Source organism: Lolium rigidum, chromosome 7 (genome assembly GCF_022539505.1).
Source record: "Lolium rigidum isolate FL_2022 chromosome 7, APGP_CSIRO_Lrig_0.1, whole genome shotgun sequence".
Lineage (NCBI taxonomy): Eukaryota > Viridiplantae > Streptophyta > Magnoliopsida > Poales > Poaceae > Lolium > Lolium rigidum.
The window spans coordinates 280,602,647-280,619,504 of NC_061514.1; the positions used below are offsets into that span (position 1 = coordinate 280,602,647).

The window sequence follows — 16,858 nt, forward strand, 5'->3', positions numbered from 1 at the left end:
TCGATCGATCGCCATGGCTGCAGCCGCATTCCTCCTGTTCCTCATGCTCGCTCTCGCCGGAGCAGTTGCTGATGCCAAAGACGACGGACCTGCACTCATCGTCGTCAATCTTCATGGCCACGCCCCTGTTGACGGCAAGACCTCCGTGGGCATGCAGACCCACGACCTCTCGCTGCCCGGCTTCACCAACGGCAGGGGCGACTGGCAAGCCTTCCCTGGCCACGAGCACCTGTTCGCCACGTCCACGCCCCTCCCGTTCGGCGACAGCTACGAGGAGCTCATCGGCGGCCTCGCGAACCTGCCGGACGTGCCGCTGGGGCGGGATGCCATGCAGCACGCGGCCCAGGTGATGTTCGCCTACGGCCCGGCCACCACCGCCGACCACCAGCCGCTCAAGCGGGCGCTGGCGTCGCTCAAGGTGATGCTATCCGAGGCCCAGCGGCTGCAGCCCATCCACGAGACCGTCAGCAACGGATGGGAGAGCGGAGCCCGCGTGAAGGCCGAGCACCTGCCCTACATCGAGCACTGGGACACCATGTCCTACGAGATCCTCCGCGCCAACAGGACCGGCAAGTGGGACGGGCCCTTTACCAAGATGCTGGAGACTCGCGCCAACATCCGCAGCGAGGAGGAGGCCCTCGCCGTGGTCAAGGTGCTGCTGAATCCCAGCTTCGAGCGAGTGCTCATGGCTCACGCCACCAGGATATGATCAACTAGCTTGGACCTTGGAGTGAACATGCACGCATGCAATCTGCTTTAGATTTTAGATAGATTCTGTTCCTGCCATATTGATCTCGAGTCCATGTGTCTTTTCCTTCATGTTGTCAGTTAATTAGCTAATCATCCTGTTGGATTCTGTATGCGCTTTCAGCTTACTTGCATCAATATGTCTCAGCCCCGAACTAATCTCTAGTTCAGTCAATTGTATCTACGCAGTGAACACTACTTTGACATGGATAATCTGCAGTGCTGAGACCGGTTAGACTCACGCCGGGGACGCCTGATACTCTAACCTGGCGGTGGACCGCAGATGGCGCATATTCGGCGAGCTCGGCTTACGCCATGCAATACATCGGCACCATCAGACCTGCTTTTCCGTCGATCATCTGGAGGGCAGATGTGCCTCCAAAGTGCAAATTCTTCACCTGGCTCGCGGTGCAGGGGAAGTGCCTCACGGCAGACGTTCTGGCTAGGCGTGGTTGCCCTCATGATCCCCTCTGTCCGCTCTGCCGTGCCAGCCCTGAAACTGCTTCACATCTTCTGATGACCTGCCCCTTCGCTCAAGATATTTGGACCAGAGTCCTTGGGGCAGCGACGCTGCCCCTAAGCTTTCGCCCTCCACATGACGCCCACCCGAGCGACTGGTTATGTTCCTCAGGGCAGCGCCTCGACAAGACGAAGTCCAAACTTTGGAGAGCCATCGTCCCGCTGGTCTGGTGGAATATTTGGATCGAGCGCAATGATCGTATCTTCAGACAACGACAAACCACGGCGGAGGCTGTTTTTCATAAGATCATCGCCGAGGGCGCTGAATGGGTTCAAGCTGGTAGACGCTCTGTCCAGGGTCTGCTACACAGACCGTTGGAACCAGATTAGGGTCCTCTCGGTTGTATCTCGGTGTGTTTGTGCAAAGCCCACACCTTTCTTTCTTTTCTCTCCTTTTTCGTAGCTAGTTTTTCCCTTTTCTTTTTCATGTACTTTTGGAAGTTCTACTTCCATTGTATGGCCCCTATCTTTACGTAATGAAAGCAGCCGTGCTGCCTTTCCCTAAAAAAAAATAAAAAAATAATAAATAAATAAATAAATAATAATCTGCAGTGCGGTTACTTCAACAGCCTCACCTATTAATCATACTCAAACCAATGCTATTTTGTGGAATGCTGAAACTCTGAAAGAGATACATGGAGAATCACATGATCTAAGCCGGGATCCCAATAAAAAAAAACTTCGGGGGTGCTCTCAATAACTATTAGTGAGATTTTCAATAACTATTAGTGAGATACATGCTGAAACTACGAAACTAACTAACAACAAAAGCATCTTATGTTTGAGTCCCTAGCACACGACATGCTTGATGTCATCGTTTATTTCACCGTCTTTTACCAATAAACACAATGATCAACTCGTGTATGAAATTCATGACAAAAATGTGTTAACAAATCAGCACCCGCTCAAGTCTGACCCGATACTTAGTTTTTCGAGAATACTCCCTCAAAGGTGTATTAAATCAGACCAGGGCCTGCGCCAGTCTGTTAAGCGCACATGACCGCTTAACAGATATTGATATTGTTTCGACATGCGCTTTGTGCTGGTGGGCGGCTCTGAATTGATATTGCGCGGATTTTTTTTTGGCAAAAACGGTAGCATCCTCATTGTACCAGTTTTGGCGCGTCACATTATATATGTTGTCATATTTAGCAAAGTTATGAGCTACCGAACAAATAATAAGGGGATGAGTAAATATTCACCTTTTTTACGAAGTCCATACTGAAATTAAATATGTACAACGTCGTTCAATAGGTTATGAGCAAAAGGATTACATCATCTAAAATAAAATAAAATATAGGAGTAGAATAATGAGGCAACACTTGGGTGCTTTTGCTACCGCTACAATGTCCGAACCTACTCCACGTTTGGCCGCTCTCTCTGCGAGACGATGTGGTCGGGGCGATGAAGGATCACTCCCAGGTCTAGCGCCCTCCGTAGTTGCTCAGCACAAAGTTGTCACGCGCGCGAGCAATGGAGCGATACACCCAGTGGCCATCGACGTTGCTGAAGCCGCTGGGGAGGAGGTAGTTGTTGTTGTCATCATCAGGAGGGGCGCCATGACGGCGCCTTTCCTTGTCACCTGGTTTAAGGCGCCAAGGCCTTGCCGTCGGGGCGATGGAGCAATACCCCCAGTGGCCCCCGTGGTGGCTGGCGCGAATGCCGCACGTCACATGGTTGTACTCGGCCGGGAGAAGGTTGTTGTCGTCGACGGCGGCGTGCCACTTGTGGCAGACGAGCCGCGCGACGGCGAGCGTCGAGGGCGGGAGGCGGCAGAGGATGTTGACGAAGAGTTGTTGGTGGGTCGCGCAGCTGCCAACCCAGTGGGCGTTGTAGATCGCGTCCATCGGCGATCAGATTCTTTTTTTTTTGCGAAATACAGTACAATCAAAGACGCTCATACATACGCGTACACACTCACCCCTATGAACGCACACACGCACATCCTACCCCTATGAGCACCTCCAAGAGACTGCGTTGAATAACTGATCCGGCGGGTCTTGAGATTGACGAAGTCACCACAGGCGCCTCGCTGTCGACGGGAACGTCGCCTCCCACTGAAGAATATTCCGCCTTTATGAGGGCGTACGTGGTGGCGCGCGGCTGGAATTTTGGTGTTGATTTGGTTTTCGTGGTGCCTGCCTGGATCAGGTGGGAGGCGATGCGCTCCGCTGGACAAACAGAGGCAAGGACACGACCGATGCCTGTTTTATGTAGTCGATCCAGTCCGTGATCGAGTCCAACTACGTGTAGTGGATCTTTAATTTGGAAACAAAATACGTGTGGATCTGTTCCAGGTTGACTTGTAGGAGCCGGTTCGGATCGACATATATGCACGTGCACGTACGTATTCCTAGTTGAATCCGACACCTTAGAGCATCTCCGTTTTTTTTTTTTGATACAACCTTAGAGCATCTCCGTTGTATACTGTGCGGTTCAGTTTAGAACACGCAACGAAGACGGACGCTTCAGCAGACACGGGTAAAAAACGCGCACGCTAAATTTTTTGCCGCACGCTGAATATTCGGCGCGCTACAAAACGAGGCGCGACGTGTCCCCAACCGCTAAACTCCCCCCTCCTGCCGCCGCCAACACGCCCTCTACTGTAGCACGCGTCGTTGCCATGGTGCGCCGCCACTGAGACCGCGCCCTTTTCTCCACCGCAGTACAAGATGTAATTGGGTACAAGATGTAATTGTAAGTAAGCTTTCAAAGAATCTGCAGTAAGTTGAATGCTATCATGTTGCTTTTCATGACCTTAATTTTCTTATTTGCAAACCAAAACTGAGATGGAAAAGCAGCTCTCTGAACCTATAGCACATAGAGGATAAAAGAGTGAGGCCCTGGTTCTATCCTCTAAAAAATACAGCCAAACCTATTTTTTCTTTGAAATGTGGGGCTCGTGCGTTCTTTTGGATCAAAGATTAGCAACCTTGTTGTAGATTTGGAGATAGAGAAGAGAGGAAGCGCAGAGCTGCTAGATGTTGTGAGCAGTCATCGTGATCAAATGGATGAGCTCAGTAGCAAGGTAGAAGAAGGATAAAAGAATCGCGTCATCATGGAGGCAAGGATTGAGGAGTTATGTAAGATAATGCTCAAACAAAGTTAGAAATTCTAACCCAGGTAACGTGGTGACCTGGTGGTGCAGTGTTTGATGGTAAAAGTGTCATCTTTTCTCTCCTGGGTGATACGGTGGTGCTAATTGAACTGTCGTGGTGCTAGCCTCGCCGTCGTTGGCGCCGGGAGCGAAAGCCCTCTTTGGGGCCATGGCGGCGGTTGCGCGTGTGGAGAACTGTCGAGTGGAGTGAGGAGTGGACTGGACAGGGATAGATCCCTCCCAGTCCACATTTAATATGACGCGCGCCCCCACCGACAGATGGGCCCAAGGGAGGCGAGCAGGCGGACGCGACCGGACGCCGCGTGCCATCCGCGGTCACGCAAACCTGGCCCAGATTTGGGCCGGGTTTGGGTCGTTCCGGACACCGTGGCCATCCGCATTTGCGATGCGTGGCCGCGTTGGGCTGTAGTTTTGTCTAATTCGACCCATCCGGACGCGCGGACGTGGGATGGGTCGCCGCGTTGGAGATGCCCTAAGTAGGTTCCCCGCCCTCGTCTCTCTCTTCCTCTCCTCGTCCGGCCGTCCTCTTCCAATTCCGGATGTCCTCTTCCTCTCCCTCGTCCAGCCCTACATGATTTCGTCCGAAATCCTAGTTCAAACTTCGAAGATAGAGCTGGGGAGAGCAGCTAGAAATGAAACGGTGGCGGCTGGGGGTAGTGGCGGAGGTAGGGGAATGGCGGCCATGGTTTCCGGCCAATTTCTGGCCAGTATCTGGCCGGGTCGATCATGGAGTTACAGGAAAAAATGCTTCAGAGCGATGTAGTTTTCATGGCTTCTGCCCATATAGGTTTGATCTCAGTGGTAGAGCTACGTAATGTTTATCTGGTCAAAAGATCCTAGCTACAAGTACACCCTCGTTTGACCCTAAAAGCACCGGCTAATGAGCACACTATTCCGTTTATACTGTTTTAATATGTGTGCGAAATAATATATACATTGTAATATACACATGCTATTTTTTTTACATATACATCAAGTTTATAGTGTCCAAATTCGAAAAAACATCAAATTCCATGTGTTGTCCATACAAACAAGAATTAGAACTGGATACACCCTTTGATTCCAACAACAAATTTCGACTACTGGTTTTATGGAATAAACATAGTATTATTTTGCATTCTCCTAACACTAAATCCATCTCTATACTGCAAGGTGGAATTTTTGAAATAAAGAGAGGGAAACCAGTCTACATGATCACTTGTACCACGTGCGGTAGCACGAGTACTACTCTGAATCACACACTAGAGCTTGGGATCGAAACCATCCTTTCTCTTCCCCACGCGCCTGATGCCGGTCAAAAAGTTGTCCCAACAGATTAGTCACGCCTTTTTCGCTGATTTCACTATTAACCGCCGCTGTGCTATGCGAACTGCGTGCTTCTCCTTTGCCAGCCACACCATATATACCTCCAAGAGATAGAGATGGACACACAGAATACAGATACACATCTCGATCGATCGCCATGGCTGCACCAGCATTCCTCCTGTTCCTCATGCTCGCTCTCGCCGGAGCAGTTGCTGATGCCAAAGACGATGGACCTGCACTCATCGTCGTCAATCTTCATGGCCACGCCCCTGTTGACGGCAAGACCTCCGTGGGCATGCAGACCCACGACCTCTCGCTGCCCGGCTTCACCAACGGCAGGGGCGACTGGCAAGCCTTCCCTGGCCACGAGCACCTGTTCGCCACGTCCACGCCCCTCCCGTTCGGCGACAGCTACGAGGACCTCATCGGCGGCCTCGCGAACCTGCCGGACGTGCCGCTGGGGCGGGATGCCATGCAGCACGCGGCCCAGGTGATGTTCGCCTACGACCCGGCCACCACCGCCGACCACCAGCCGCTCAAGCGGGCGCTGGCGTCGCTCAAGGTGATGCTATCCGAGGCCCAGCGGCTGCAGCCCATCCACGAGACCGTCAGCAGCGGATGGGAGAGCGGAGCCCGAGTGAAGGCCGAGCACCTGCCCTACATCGAGCACTGGGACACCATGTCCTACGAGATCCTCCGCGCCAACAGGACCGGCAAGTGGGACGGGCCCTTCACCAAGATGCTGGAGACTCGCGCCAACATCCGCAGCGAGGAGGAGGCCCTCGCCGTGGTCAAGGTGCTGCTGAATCCCAGCTTCGAGCGAGTGCTCATGGCTCACGCCACCAGGATCAACTAGCTTGGACCTTGGAGTGAACATGCACGCATGCAATCTGCTTTAGATTTCAGATAGATTCTGCTCCTGCCATATTGATCTCGAGTCCATGTGTCTTTTCCTTCATGTTGTCAGTTAATTAGCTAATCATCCTGTTGGATTCTGTATGCGCTTTCAGCTTACTTGCATCAATATGTCTCAGCCCCGAACTAATCTCTAGTTCAGTCAATTGTATCTACGCAATGAACACTACTTTGACATGGATAATCTGCAGTGCGGTTACTTCAACAGCCTCACCTACTAATCATACTCAAACCAATGCTATTTGTGGAATGCTGAAACTCTGAAAGAGATACATGGAGGATCACATGATCTAAGCCGGGATCTCAATATAAAAAAAAATCGGGGGTGCTCTCAATAACTATTAGTGAGATACATGCTAAAACTCTGAAACCAACTAACAACAAAAGCATCTTATGTTTGAGTCCCTAGCACACGGCATGCTTGATGTCATCGTCTATTTCACTGTCTATCAACTCGTGTATGAAATTCATGACAAAAATATGTTAACAAATCAGCACCCGATCAAGTCTGGCCCAATACTTAGTTTTTCGAGAATACTCCCTCAAAGGTGTATTAAATCGGACCAGGGCCTGCGCCGGTCTGCTAAGCGCACATGACCGCTTAACAGATATTGATATTGTTTCGACATGCGCTTTGTTGCTGGTGGGCATCTCTGAATTGATATTGCGTGGATTTTTTTGGCAAAAACGGTAGAATCCTCATAGTACCAGTTTTGGTGCGTCACATTATATATGTTGTCATATTTAGCAAAGTTATGAGCTACCGAACAAATAATAAGGGGAAGAGTAAATATTCACCTTTTTTACGGAGTCCATACTGAAATTAAATATGTACAACGTCGTTCAATAGGTTATGAGCAGAAGGATTACATCATCTAAAATAAAATAAAATATAGGAGTTGAATTATGAGGCAACACTTGGGTGCTTTTGCTACCGTTACAATGTCCGGACCTACTCCGCGTTTGGCCGCTCTCTCTGCGAGACGATGTGGTCGGGGCGACGAAGGATCACTCCCAGGTCTAGCGCCCTCCGTAGTTGCTCAGCACAAAGTTGTCACGCGCGCGAGCAATGGAGCGATACACCCAGTGGCCATCGACGTTGCTGAAGCCGCTGGGGAGGAGGTAGTTGTTGTTGTCATCAGGAGGGGCGTCATGATGGCGCCTTTCCTTGTCACCTGGTTTAAGGCGCCAAGGCCTCGCCGTCGGGGCGATGGAGCAATACCCCCAGTGGCCCCCGTAGTTGCTGACGCGAATGCCGCACGTCACATGGTTGTACTCGGCCGGAAGGAGGTTGTTGTCGTCGACGGCGGCGTGCCACTTGTGGCAGACGAGCCGGGCGACGACGAGCGTGCAGGGCGGGAGGCGGCAGAGGATGTTGACGAAGAGTTTTTCGTGGGGCGCGCAGCTGCCAACCCAGTGGGCGTTGTAGATCGCGTCCATGGGCGATCAGATTCAGGGCGTGCGTGGTGGCGCGCGGCTGGAATTTTGGTGTAGGTTTGGTTTTCGTGGTGCCGGCCGGCCTGGATCAGGTGGGAGGCGATGCGCTGCGCTGCGCTGGACAAACAGAGGCAACGACCGATGCCTATTTTACGTAGTCAATCCAGTCCGTGACCGAGTCCAGCTGCGCTGCGCTGCGCTGCGCTGGATGTTGAGCGGCGGAGGCAGAGCAGGCCGGTTCAACGACGCAGGTTGGCGCGGTCCTTTTGGCAGAGAGGAAACCAAAAGTGGGACCCAGCTGCACCGCCCTCCCATCCCCTCACGCGCGCGGACACAACTCCACCGCCTCCCATCCACAGCGCGCAACTCGTTTTTTTTTTTTTTTGACGTGACAGCGCGCAACTCGTTGGGTCGTCGCCGTGTGTTGGCGTCCCTGCCTAAGTGCGCGGTTGCACATTAATTATTCAAGAATCCTGGCGGTGGCGGATGCTTTAACCGGCGCCCTTTTAAACATTTTATTCCTTGCTAAAACCATCGCGCCGTCCTTTCTCTGCGACCTTTTTTTTTCCCCAAGTCCTCGCGGATGCAGCATTATTTGTATACGCGCGCATGGTTTGGACTTTATGCTCTCCTTTTCTGCATCTCTTCTTCATTCACGCGATCGAGTAGCTCCTATACTGCGCGTTTCAAGCCAACGTCAGCGCGGTTTTCTCTCTTCATTCATTCATTCACGCGCACGGTCGTTTCCTTCCACTTTACTACCTGCCCCATCGTGCTTATTTATGATAATTAAGGAGTTTCCAAAATCTTAAAACCATATATATAATTAAACGCATAAAACATGGCTCGCTCTAGCTACAGCCATTTTTTTTTTTTTTGCGGGGGTAAAGGAATTGTATTAATCATATATAGGTGTGTTACAATCCCTTAGAAGGGAGCCCAGAATAGACTCTGGCCCTGACCCTAACCATACCTCAGTACGGTCATTGCCATTTTAACAAATACAATTCGACTTAGTCTCACAGGTTTAATTAAAGACATGTGCAAGTTACGGTTACAGATTTAGAGCATCTCCAGTCGCGTCCTCCAAAAAGATTTGGGGCGCGTCGGATAAAAAAACGTTCACAGCCGCGTCCCCCAAAGCTGCTTTTTGCCATGTGGTTTAAAAAGTGTGTTTAATATTAATCACTGGAGGTAAAAAGTGTGTTTAATATTAATCACTGGAGGTAACAATAGATTTTCGTTAACCATCAACCCTTATGAAGTGCATATGGTCTCGCAAAATTAGAGAAGGCTAGATGGGCGCTGGGAGTGGGCAATGGCCCCCTGGCGTCTCCATCTCCAAGATACCAACATGCAGCTGAAAGACGTCATTCTATCCCTATCCCTTTTTTCAGAAAGAAAACACCCTCTTTCATTTTTGTCTTAAAATGCATTCTGACTTGCTTTTGGTGGGTTCCTCATATCCAAAATTTACGTATAAAATCCAGAACTGTACAATGTACTTGAATACTAGTTACTTTCAATGTTGTAATTTTGAATTCATTGCTCAAAATCCCTTGCCGATAGTAAAATATTTCCTGCAATTTATTCTTGCTACATATGGACGTGTGCTCTTACAAGCTAGTTTTCCTTATTCTTTTGCTACTTTTGAAATTTGCTTAGGCCATCTGAAACTGCGTCAACATCGTAGTTAGGGGCTTATGCACTTTGAATTCTGTGTACAATATTTAAGATTTGACTCCTACAAATTTTGAATAACTTGTACTGTTTCTACCTCATCCTAGTGTTGGACACGGTTTCCGGAGTTTGTTGCGATACAATGTTGATTGTCACAAATTCGAGGACAGGAAGATATAGTGCAGATGCAGCAGAAGGTGATTTTGCTAGGAATTGCACGACATTGTAGTCATGCAGCAGCTACTGTCGGTGATATCGGATTCCAGCACCTTCTTCTGCTCTGTCACCACCTCCGTCATCTAGGTCCTTTTTTCTGACTACTCTTGTATAACTCTGATTGCATGTACTGCTTACACGTTCTTGTATACACACAAGAGCAGTAGAGCGACTTCTAGGCTTCAAGCACTCAATTCTGGACATAATTAAGACTAATGATGTACATGCTATTGCTACTGCTACTAATTCAATTTTCTTTGTACAGCAAAGGGGAAATTATGCCTTTATGTCCCAATGAGACATATGAAGTAACCTTGCTTGCTGTTGAAGTACTCCCAGAGATCCATGAACCAGCATTAGAAATCAACTTTGCTATGGATTGAGTTCACAGTAGTTCCTGGCTACTGCCCGTAGCATTCAGCGTTGGGCCTGTTTTGAGTTTGACAAAGAAACTAGGTGACTCCTATCCTCCTTGCTTTCTTCTCCCCATTTTGATTACCTCATGAACTGTACATGGTCTTGGTTCAAGTTTTATGATACGTACAATATTCAGATTTCTATCATGCTTGAACTGATTTGTACAACATATATAGTAGCTAAAGTTGTGATCCTTGTCTGTTGTTGAGTTTTTCATGGCACGTTCATTAATTTTTATTGGCCAAGGTTGGGCAGTTCAATTTAAGATGTGGAAGTTCTTTGTTTAAGAGTCAGTCTTTTTATATTATTGCTTGCACAATAATGGCTGGACCAAGATCTAGTTGTCTAGTAGTATCTTGTTGTTTTAAAAGAAATATTTGTCTAATAGTATCTTCTTGTTGTTTTAGAAGAAATGCATATATACTATGATTAGTCAAGTATTACCAAAGGTGCAGGTGCTTCTACCTAATATACTAGATCAGCAATTATAAAATATTAGTTATCCAGTTGAATTTAATTTTGACCTTGACCTAATTTCTTATCTTGTGTGTTGTGACTTTCAGGTAATGATAACCATAGGCAGGCGACGAAAGGATGCTGGTGTGATTGTTGGCCTGAATGTTGCTAGGATCATCAGTGAGCCAACTGTTGCTGTTATTGCTGATGGCTTGGACAAGAAGGGCAGTGACAAAAACATCCTTGTCTTTGACCTGGGTGGTGGTACTTTCAATGTCTGCATCCTGAACATTGACAACGGTGGGTTTGAGGTGTTGGCCACCAATGGTGACCCCCATGTTGGAGGTATAAAATATCTCTTATGCCATTCACTGGTATATATTTTTGCTATATTGCCATTGGCCACCAACTGAAAATTCATATATAGACAATACGATGCTGCTGGTTAGTGTTAGTGCCACCTGCTATATAGTTCATTGATTGAAAAAGTGATTATGTGAAGATATCTATGAAGTCAATCTTGTTTCCTGGGATATTACCTTGTTTCCCACTGTATGTTCCTTGTGAACTGTTATAGATCCTTAAGTGAAACTGATAATTGAACAAAAATAACAGCAACAAGACTCGAACTAACCATGACGCTGCCAGTGCGCCACAAGCTAGTATAAATAATTATCGAGAGAGCTACTATTTATCTATATTACGGTGTTTAAATTCAAAAAATTCAAATAAATTCGATATTTTTTGCTCGGTAGATCGGTTTCCTGGGGGTGCTTGGGATATCCGGTTACCAGGCGGTGACCAGATTACCCGACCGGTAACCAAAACCCGTGTATCTTGTCCTTGGTTGATTTTACTCGTGTGCTAAGTGAAATGCCAAGTATCTTGTTTTTACATGGTTGCTTTGAATGTGAATGTAGGCAATGGGATTTCCATGTTCCATTTTTTTAGCAGTAGTAATGGCCAAGTATATCTATGTAGTCGTCCACATAGATGCTTTGCATGATGCTCTGATGTTTTGGCGACCTACTGTTTCTAAATGCTAGCTTAGTGATCATCTTCAACCTGCCAAAGCTGAGAAGCAGGAGAGCAATGGCCGCCACATGCTGCCGTTTCCATCGATGGACGCGGCCAACTCGGCAGTGAAGTGCAGCTTCAAGCCGCCGGAACCTGCGACAGGAGGGGGCATGAGCTTTGTGGCTACTTGCTTGCTAAGTTCCTTATGGTTGGTTCAGCTAGAGGTTGAATATTTTGGCTACTACTGCTTATGGTTTCGATTCATTGATGAAATGTGCAGTCGCCCACATAGATGCCAGCCAAAAGCCGATTCTTGTAATGTTGAGTCGAATTGTAGTATTAATTGTATATATTGTACATCTGTAATCTTCATTTTCGATTTTGAATTTCTGTCTTATTAGTGAACATGTGAGTTGAATTCGGTATTAAACATAACAAAGGATTGTGGTTTCTATTATCATGTATTTTGCTGTCTGATCAAAATAAAATAAAAAAACAGTGTAGATGATGCTAATTTGTTTTTCAAAACCGTATTGCTAATTAACCTCTACATGCATGTACTAAATCACAGTACCAGTTGCTAGGCCTAATGGTCTCATTTTTCTGAAACAAGGAGTGGTCTTCCTTATGCGTTCTTGTACCAAATCGAATCAAGAAGAGGCTTGTGGCAGTGCGAGTTGCTACGTTAGATTGAATGCACCAGGAGTTGCTACGTTCGAGTTGAGCCTGCTTGAACAATATAGCTATGTGATGCTAGACTCCATTTTGTAAAAGTATGTAGTAAAAGGTTTAGTAATTTGGACGGACAACCAAGCCTTTTCAGTGACTTGAGCTGTGCTTGAGAAAGCATACTCCATCCGACCATGAATAATAAGTTCAAAACTCCTTAAAAGAATAGCAAGATTTATGAAACTAAATTAACATCAGTAGGTCAATACTGAAATATAGTTTTGTATTATATTAGTTTGATGTTAAATATGCATCTATCCTCGCTCCGGTGGTGCATCTAGCGCTGACGGAGGGCGCGTGGAGTTGTGTGCCCATCGGATCTCCTGGGATCCGGTCGGTTTTCGTGTTTATTGGTGTGGTTTCATAATAGTCTCTTCCGATCTACGGTTGTCATCATTGGCGATGGTTGCTGCTCTGGTGCGCTGGTCCTTTGGGGCCTTAGCATGACGACTTTCCGTCTGTCTACTACAACAAGCTCTACTACGACAAGCTTTGCCTGACTCCGGTGATGGAGGGGCGAGGACAGCGGCGCGCCTTCGGCTCGTGCTAGTGTTTGTAGTCGTCGCTAGGTCGTTCGAGTACCAATTTGTAATTTTCTTTACCTTTTGGCTTATTTGTACTACTGTTGATGATTATTAATAGATCGGTGGATTTCTCGCAAAAAAAAATGCATGACTGCTGCCGATGGGATCACATAATTAATTCCTAACTTATGAGGCCTTTTCTTTCCATGGATCACGAGAGTGGTGTTTTGGAACATGGGACCATATGCTCCCTCTCTTTTGAAATTCATCTTACAAATATTTTGTATTTTAAAAAAATTGAAACGAAAAATTCCCACGTACATCTTCACGTGATATGCGCTCACAAAGTTGTTTCATAAAAAATAGACTTGTCATGTGACGTGTGTAAAAAAGACAAAACTCAGTGCTAAAAATAATACTTTTTACAAGATAAATTTTCTCTTTTTTACATAGACCACAAAAAATATTAATTTTTCGTGAAACTTGACGAATGCACATATATTATGAAGATGTACATGTAGAATTTTTTGTCAATTTTTTTGACAACTCGAAATATAATTTTTTGGTATAGGGAGCATACGCACCCGGGAGCCGAATTGAATTTCCGATGGATCACTCTCTTTAATAACTGGTAGGCGCCAAAATTCCTTGGATTGCTTTTCTTGGTAGGAAAAAACATAAATAGTAGCGCAACCCGCTGGAGACGATTTTTTTTGGCACCGAGCTTAATTCACCTATTAACTGCCAAATTGTGCCTAATTTTTTTTTCCAAAACGATAAAGGGTCCCAATAAACCAGTATGGTGGAAATAGTGAAGCGGACGGACATTATGAAAGTATTTGCTGATAGGAGTTGTGCCTCATAAAACATATGCATCAAGCGCGTTACGGAGGACATTTACCATGTTAAGTACACGAACATAATGGAACGAATTTGTAGCAAAGAGATCCGGGATTTAAAGTTTGTTTCCATGCATGGTGAGCTGATATTGGTAATCCGGCATGATTTGTGCGGTGTCCAGGAGAATAGGTAGTTGTTAACTATATCAGATAGAAAAATGGGCTACGGGGTAGAGTAACTTAATTACTTTCTAATCTACGGTTTTTTTTCTTTCCTTAGATCTCTCCCTCCTTAAAGTAGGCGTTGTTTTTGTTGTGTTTAGGAAATCACCATAAGCTCGCGCGTGAGTACAAGGGGTTACGTGGCTCGCTCCACCATTCGGTGAAAAGAAAAAAGGAGCGACGGCGAAACCTGGTGGAGAAAAAAATTATTAGCTTAGAGATTTGAACGAAAAAGAAAATAGCCAAGAGATCCGTGTCGCTTATGTATGAATCGAGTTAACGATGGGTGAGCTTTAAAATAAAAGAGTTAACAACCCGGCATATAAATGGGTCGTCCGCACCCGAAAAACATGCATGACCCCTCAGAGCAGTCACATAATTAATTCCTTTTTCCATGGATCACCCCGACATTATACAGGCTGCATAACTGGTAGGTGCCGAACTTCCCTTCCTCGTAGGGGAAAACGAAAATAGTAGCGCAATATGTGGCACAGTTCATCTCAGCGTTCCATCCACCCCCCTATCCACCGCTCTCCAACAAACAGGCTGCCGAAAGAAGAGGGAATTGAAATACTCCTACATATGTTCTTCCCACTATAGCAACCAAAAAATCCGGGATGTAAAGTTTGTTTCCATGCATGGTGCTACGACGTTATTGTAATCTGGCATGATTTATGGTGGTGAATAGCTCATCGTTGGCGGAAAATTGGTTCGCCCGCAGCTAAATACAATAATTAATTCCTACTTTATGGGGCCTTTTTCTTTCCTTGGAACTCTCCTTGTACAACTGGTAGGTAGAGTTTTTTGTTGTGTCATTTTATCCCAACCTACCTTTTCCAAAAGGGTAGGATTGAGATCACGATCAGCGCGCGTGACTTAGGTGGCTCCCTCCACTATTCGGTGAAAACAAAGATAACAGGGGCGGTAAAGCCCGATGGTGACGGAAAAATTGGGGCCAAGATTTAGACAAAAACTATTAGGCCTACCTTCATATATATAACAAGAGGGGTGAAGGTACCGCGTGCGGCTGGCGCGTGCGACCGACTTAGACTTTGACTCTTGCGAGGAGAGGAGAGGAGAGGGCTCACTCCTGCCTCTTGGCGTCGCGGCGGTGGAGCAAGTCCGCGTCATGCCTGGGGCGAGCTCCCTTGGCCGGATCCGGATCTAGCAGGTAAATGATTCTATCCATGGACTAGTTGAGCGCTTTATTTTTGTTGGTATTATAGGCCATATGATAAGTTATTTAACCCGGCCGGCGGTGCGAGAATTGGCTTCCACGGTGAAGCATGTTTAATTGTTTTGGCGAGCCGCGTATATAGATGGATCGAGTGTTGCGATCGGTGGGAATTAAGTAGCTCCGCGCGCGCGTATCTGGAGTCGTGGGGCGAAACGATTCCTTCTTTTTTGGGGATTCGTTTTGGCGAACGATCGCGAGGACACGCGCACCTACTGTGCGGCTTATGGGTGCAAACATTGTTTTTGATTTGTTTCACGGCTGATGATTTGTACTCTCCATGTGCATGGCTGCTGCAGCCGTAACAAACATGCATTTGATCCATCAAGTGCTCTGCTTAGGGATCTCGTGCGATTCACGATGGTTTCTGTTTTTTTATTCTTCATTTCATTTTTTAACATTAAAATTTTAAAATTTGTTTCCGTTTTTGTTTGTTAGCGAATCCTGCAAACTGTAATCGCCATCCGCTCACGCATTTGTGTGCGCCTACATCAGTCACTTCAAACTTTACATCAGTCAGTTCAAACTTCAGAGGATCTAGACCCGCTTGACTCTACATGTGCCCCTGGCCATGCAGCATGAAATGTGTCTGATTTCAACCGTGGATAAATGTATTTCATGTCCAAATGATGTTTTACTTCCTCCCTCTGTCCCAGTTCATAGGACCAAAACCATCTCTTGATTTTGACCATTGCATGTTTCAATTTCTTCCAATTGCAATACTTCAATGAGATAATCAGTTTGAGCTTCTTGAAACATTGGAATCTTTTAGCAAGACATATCAAGAAAATTTAACAAATATGAAAGTTGCTGAAAGAACCAAACGTAATTACCATTCTCTTTAGCAACAATGACAAGATTTAGTTGAATTTGATGGGCAAAACAATGGACATAATAAGCACTAGGTTACTTGTCCACAATTAGTTTCTTCAACCCATTAGACTTACCCTTCATGTTACTAGCCCCATCATATCCCTGTCCACGAAGCACTAAAAAGATGAAAGAATGATCCATCAGTAGCTTCTTAATAGCATTTTTAAGTGTCATAGATGTAGTGTCTTCAATGTCGGCGGGGTGGAAGCCCGGGACGGCGGGCGGTGTAGGGAGCACCGTGGCGTGAGGTGCCATGGTGGGCTTCCTACAGCGACGACGAGTTGCAAGGTGGGCATGGCTTCCATGATTTGGGAAGACATGCTTCAACGATCTCAAGCTCAGTTAACTCCGCGTGAAAACATTTCATCAACCTCAGTCGATATCGGCGATGTCGGCGTCCTTGGAATTCTCCTCCCTCATTGGAGGCATAGTCGAGGAGCTCCTTCACCTCCCTCGTCATTTCGAGTCTCGAATTCTCTGGGTGAAAACCTAAGCTTTGGCTCTTGTCGGAGCGGATGTTAGCGTGACTCCATAGATAGCCAGAGGTGGGAAGATCCTCTTAGCATGGCTTTTGGCAGGAAGGAGACTCGTGGCCATCTGAGAGACCCCT

At 46.8% G+C, this 16,858-nt stretch overlaps 2 protein-coding genes across 2 annotated transcripts; both read left to right on the plus strand.

Annotated features, from left to right (window-relative positions):
- Positions 1-13: 13 nt before the first annotated feature.
- Positions 14-709, plus strand: LOC124672823. The gene has a single exon (XM_047208989.1). It carries the CDS (start codon positions 14-16, stop codon positions 707-709), a length of 696 nt encoding a protein of 231 aa, XP_047064945.1.
- A 5,137-nt stretch (positions 710-5,846) lies between these two features.
- Positions 5,847-6,545, plus strand: LOC124672824. Its single transcript, XM_047208990.1, has one exon. It carries the CDS (start codon positions 5,847-5,849, stop codon positions 6,543-6,545), a length of 699 nt encoding a protein of 232 aa, XP_047064946.1.
- Positions 6,546-16,858: the final 10,313 nt, after the last annotated feature.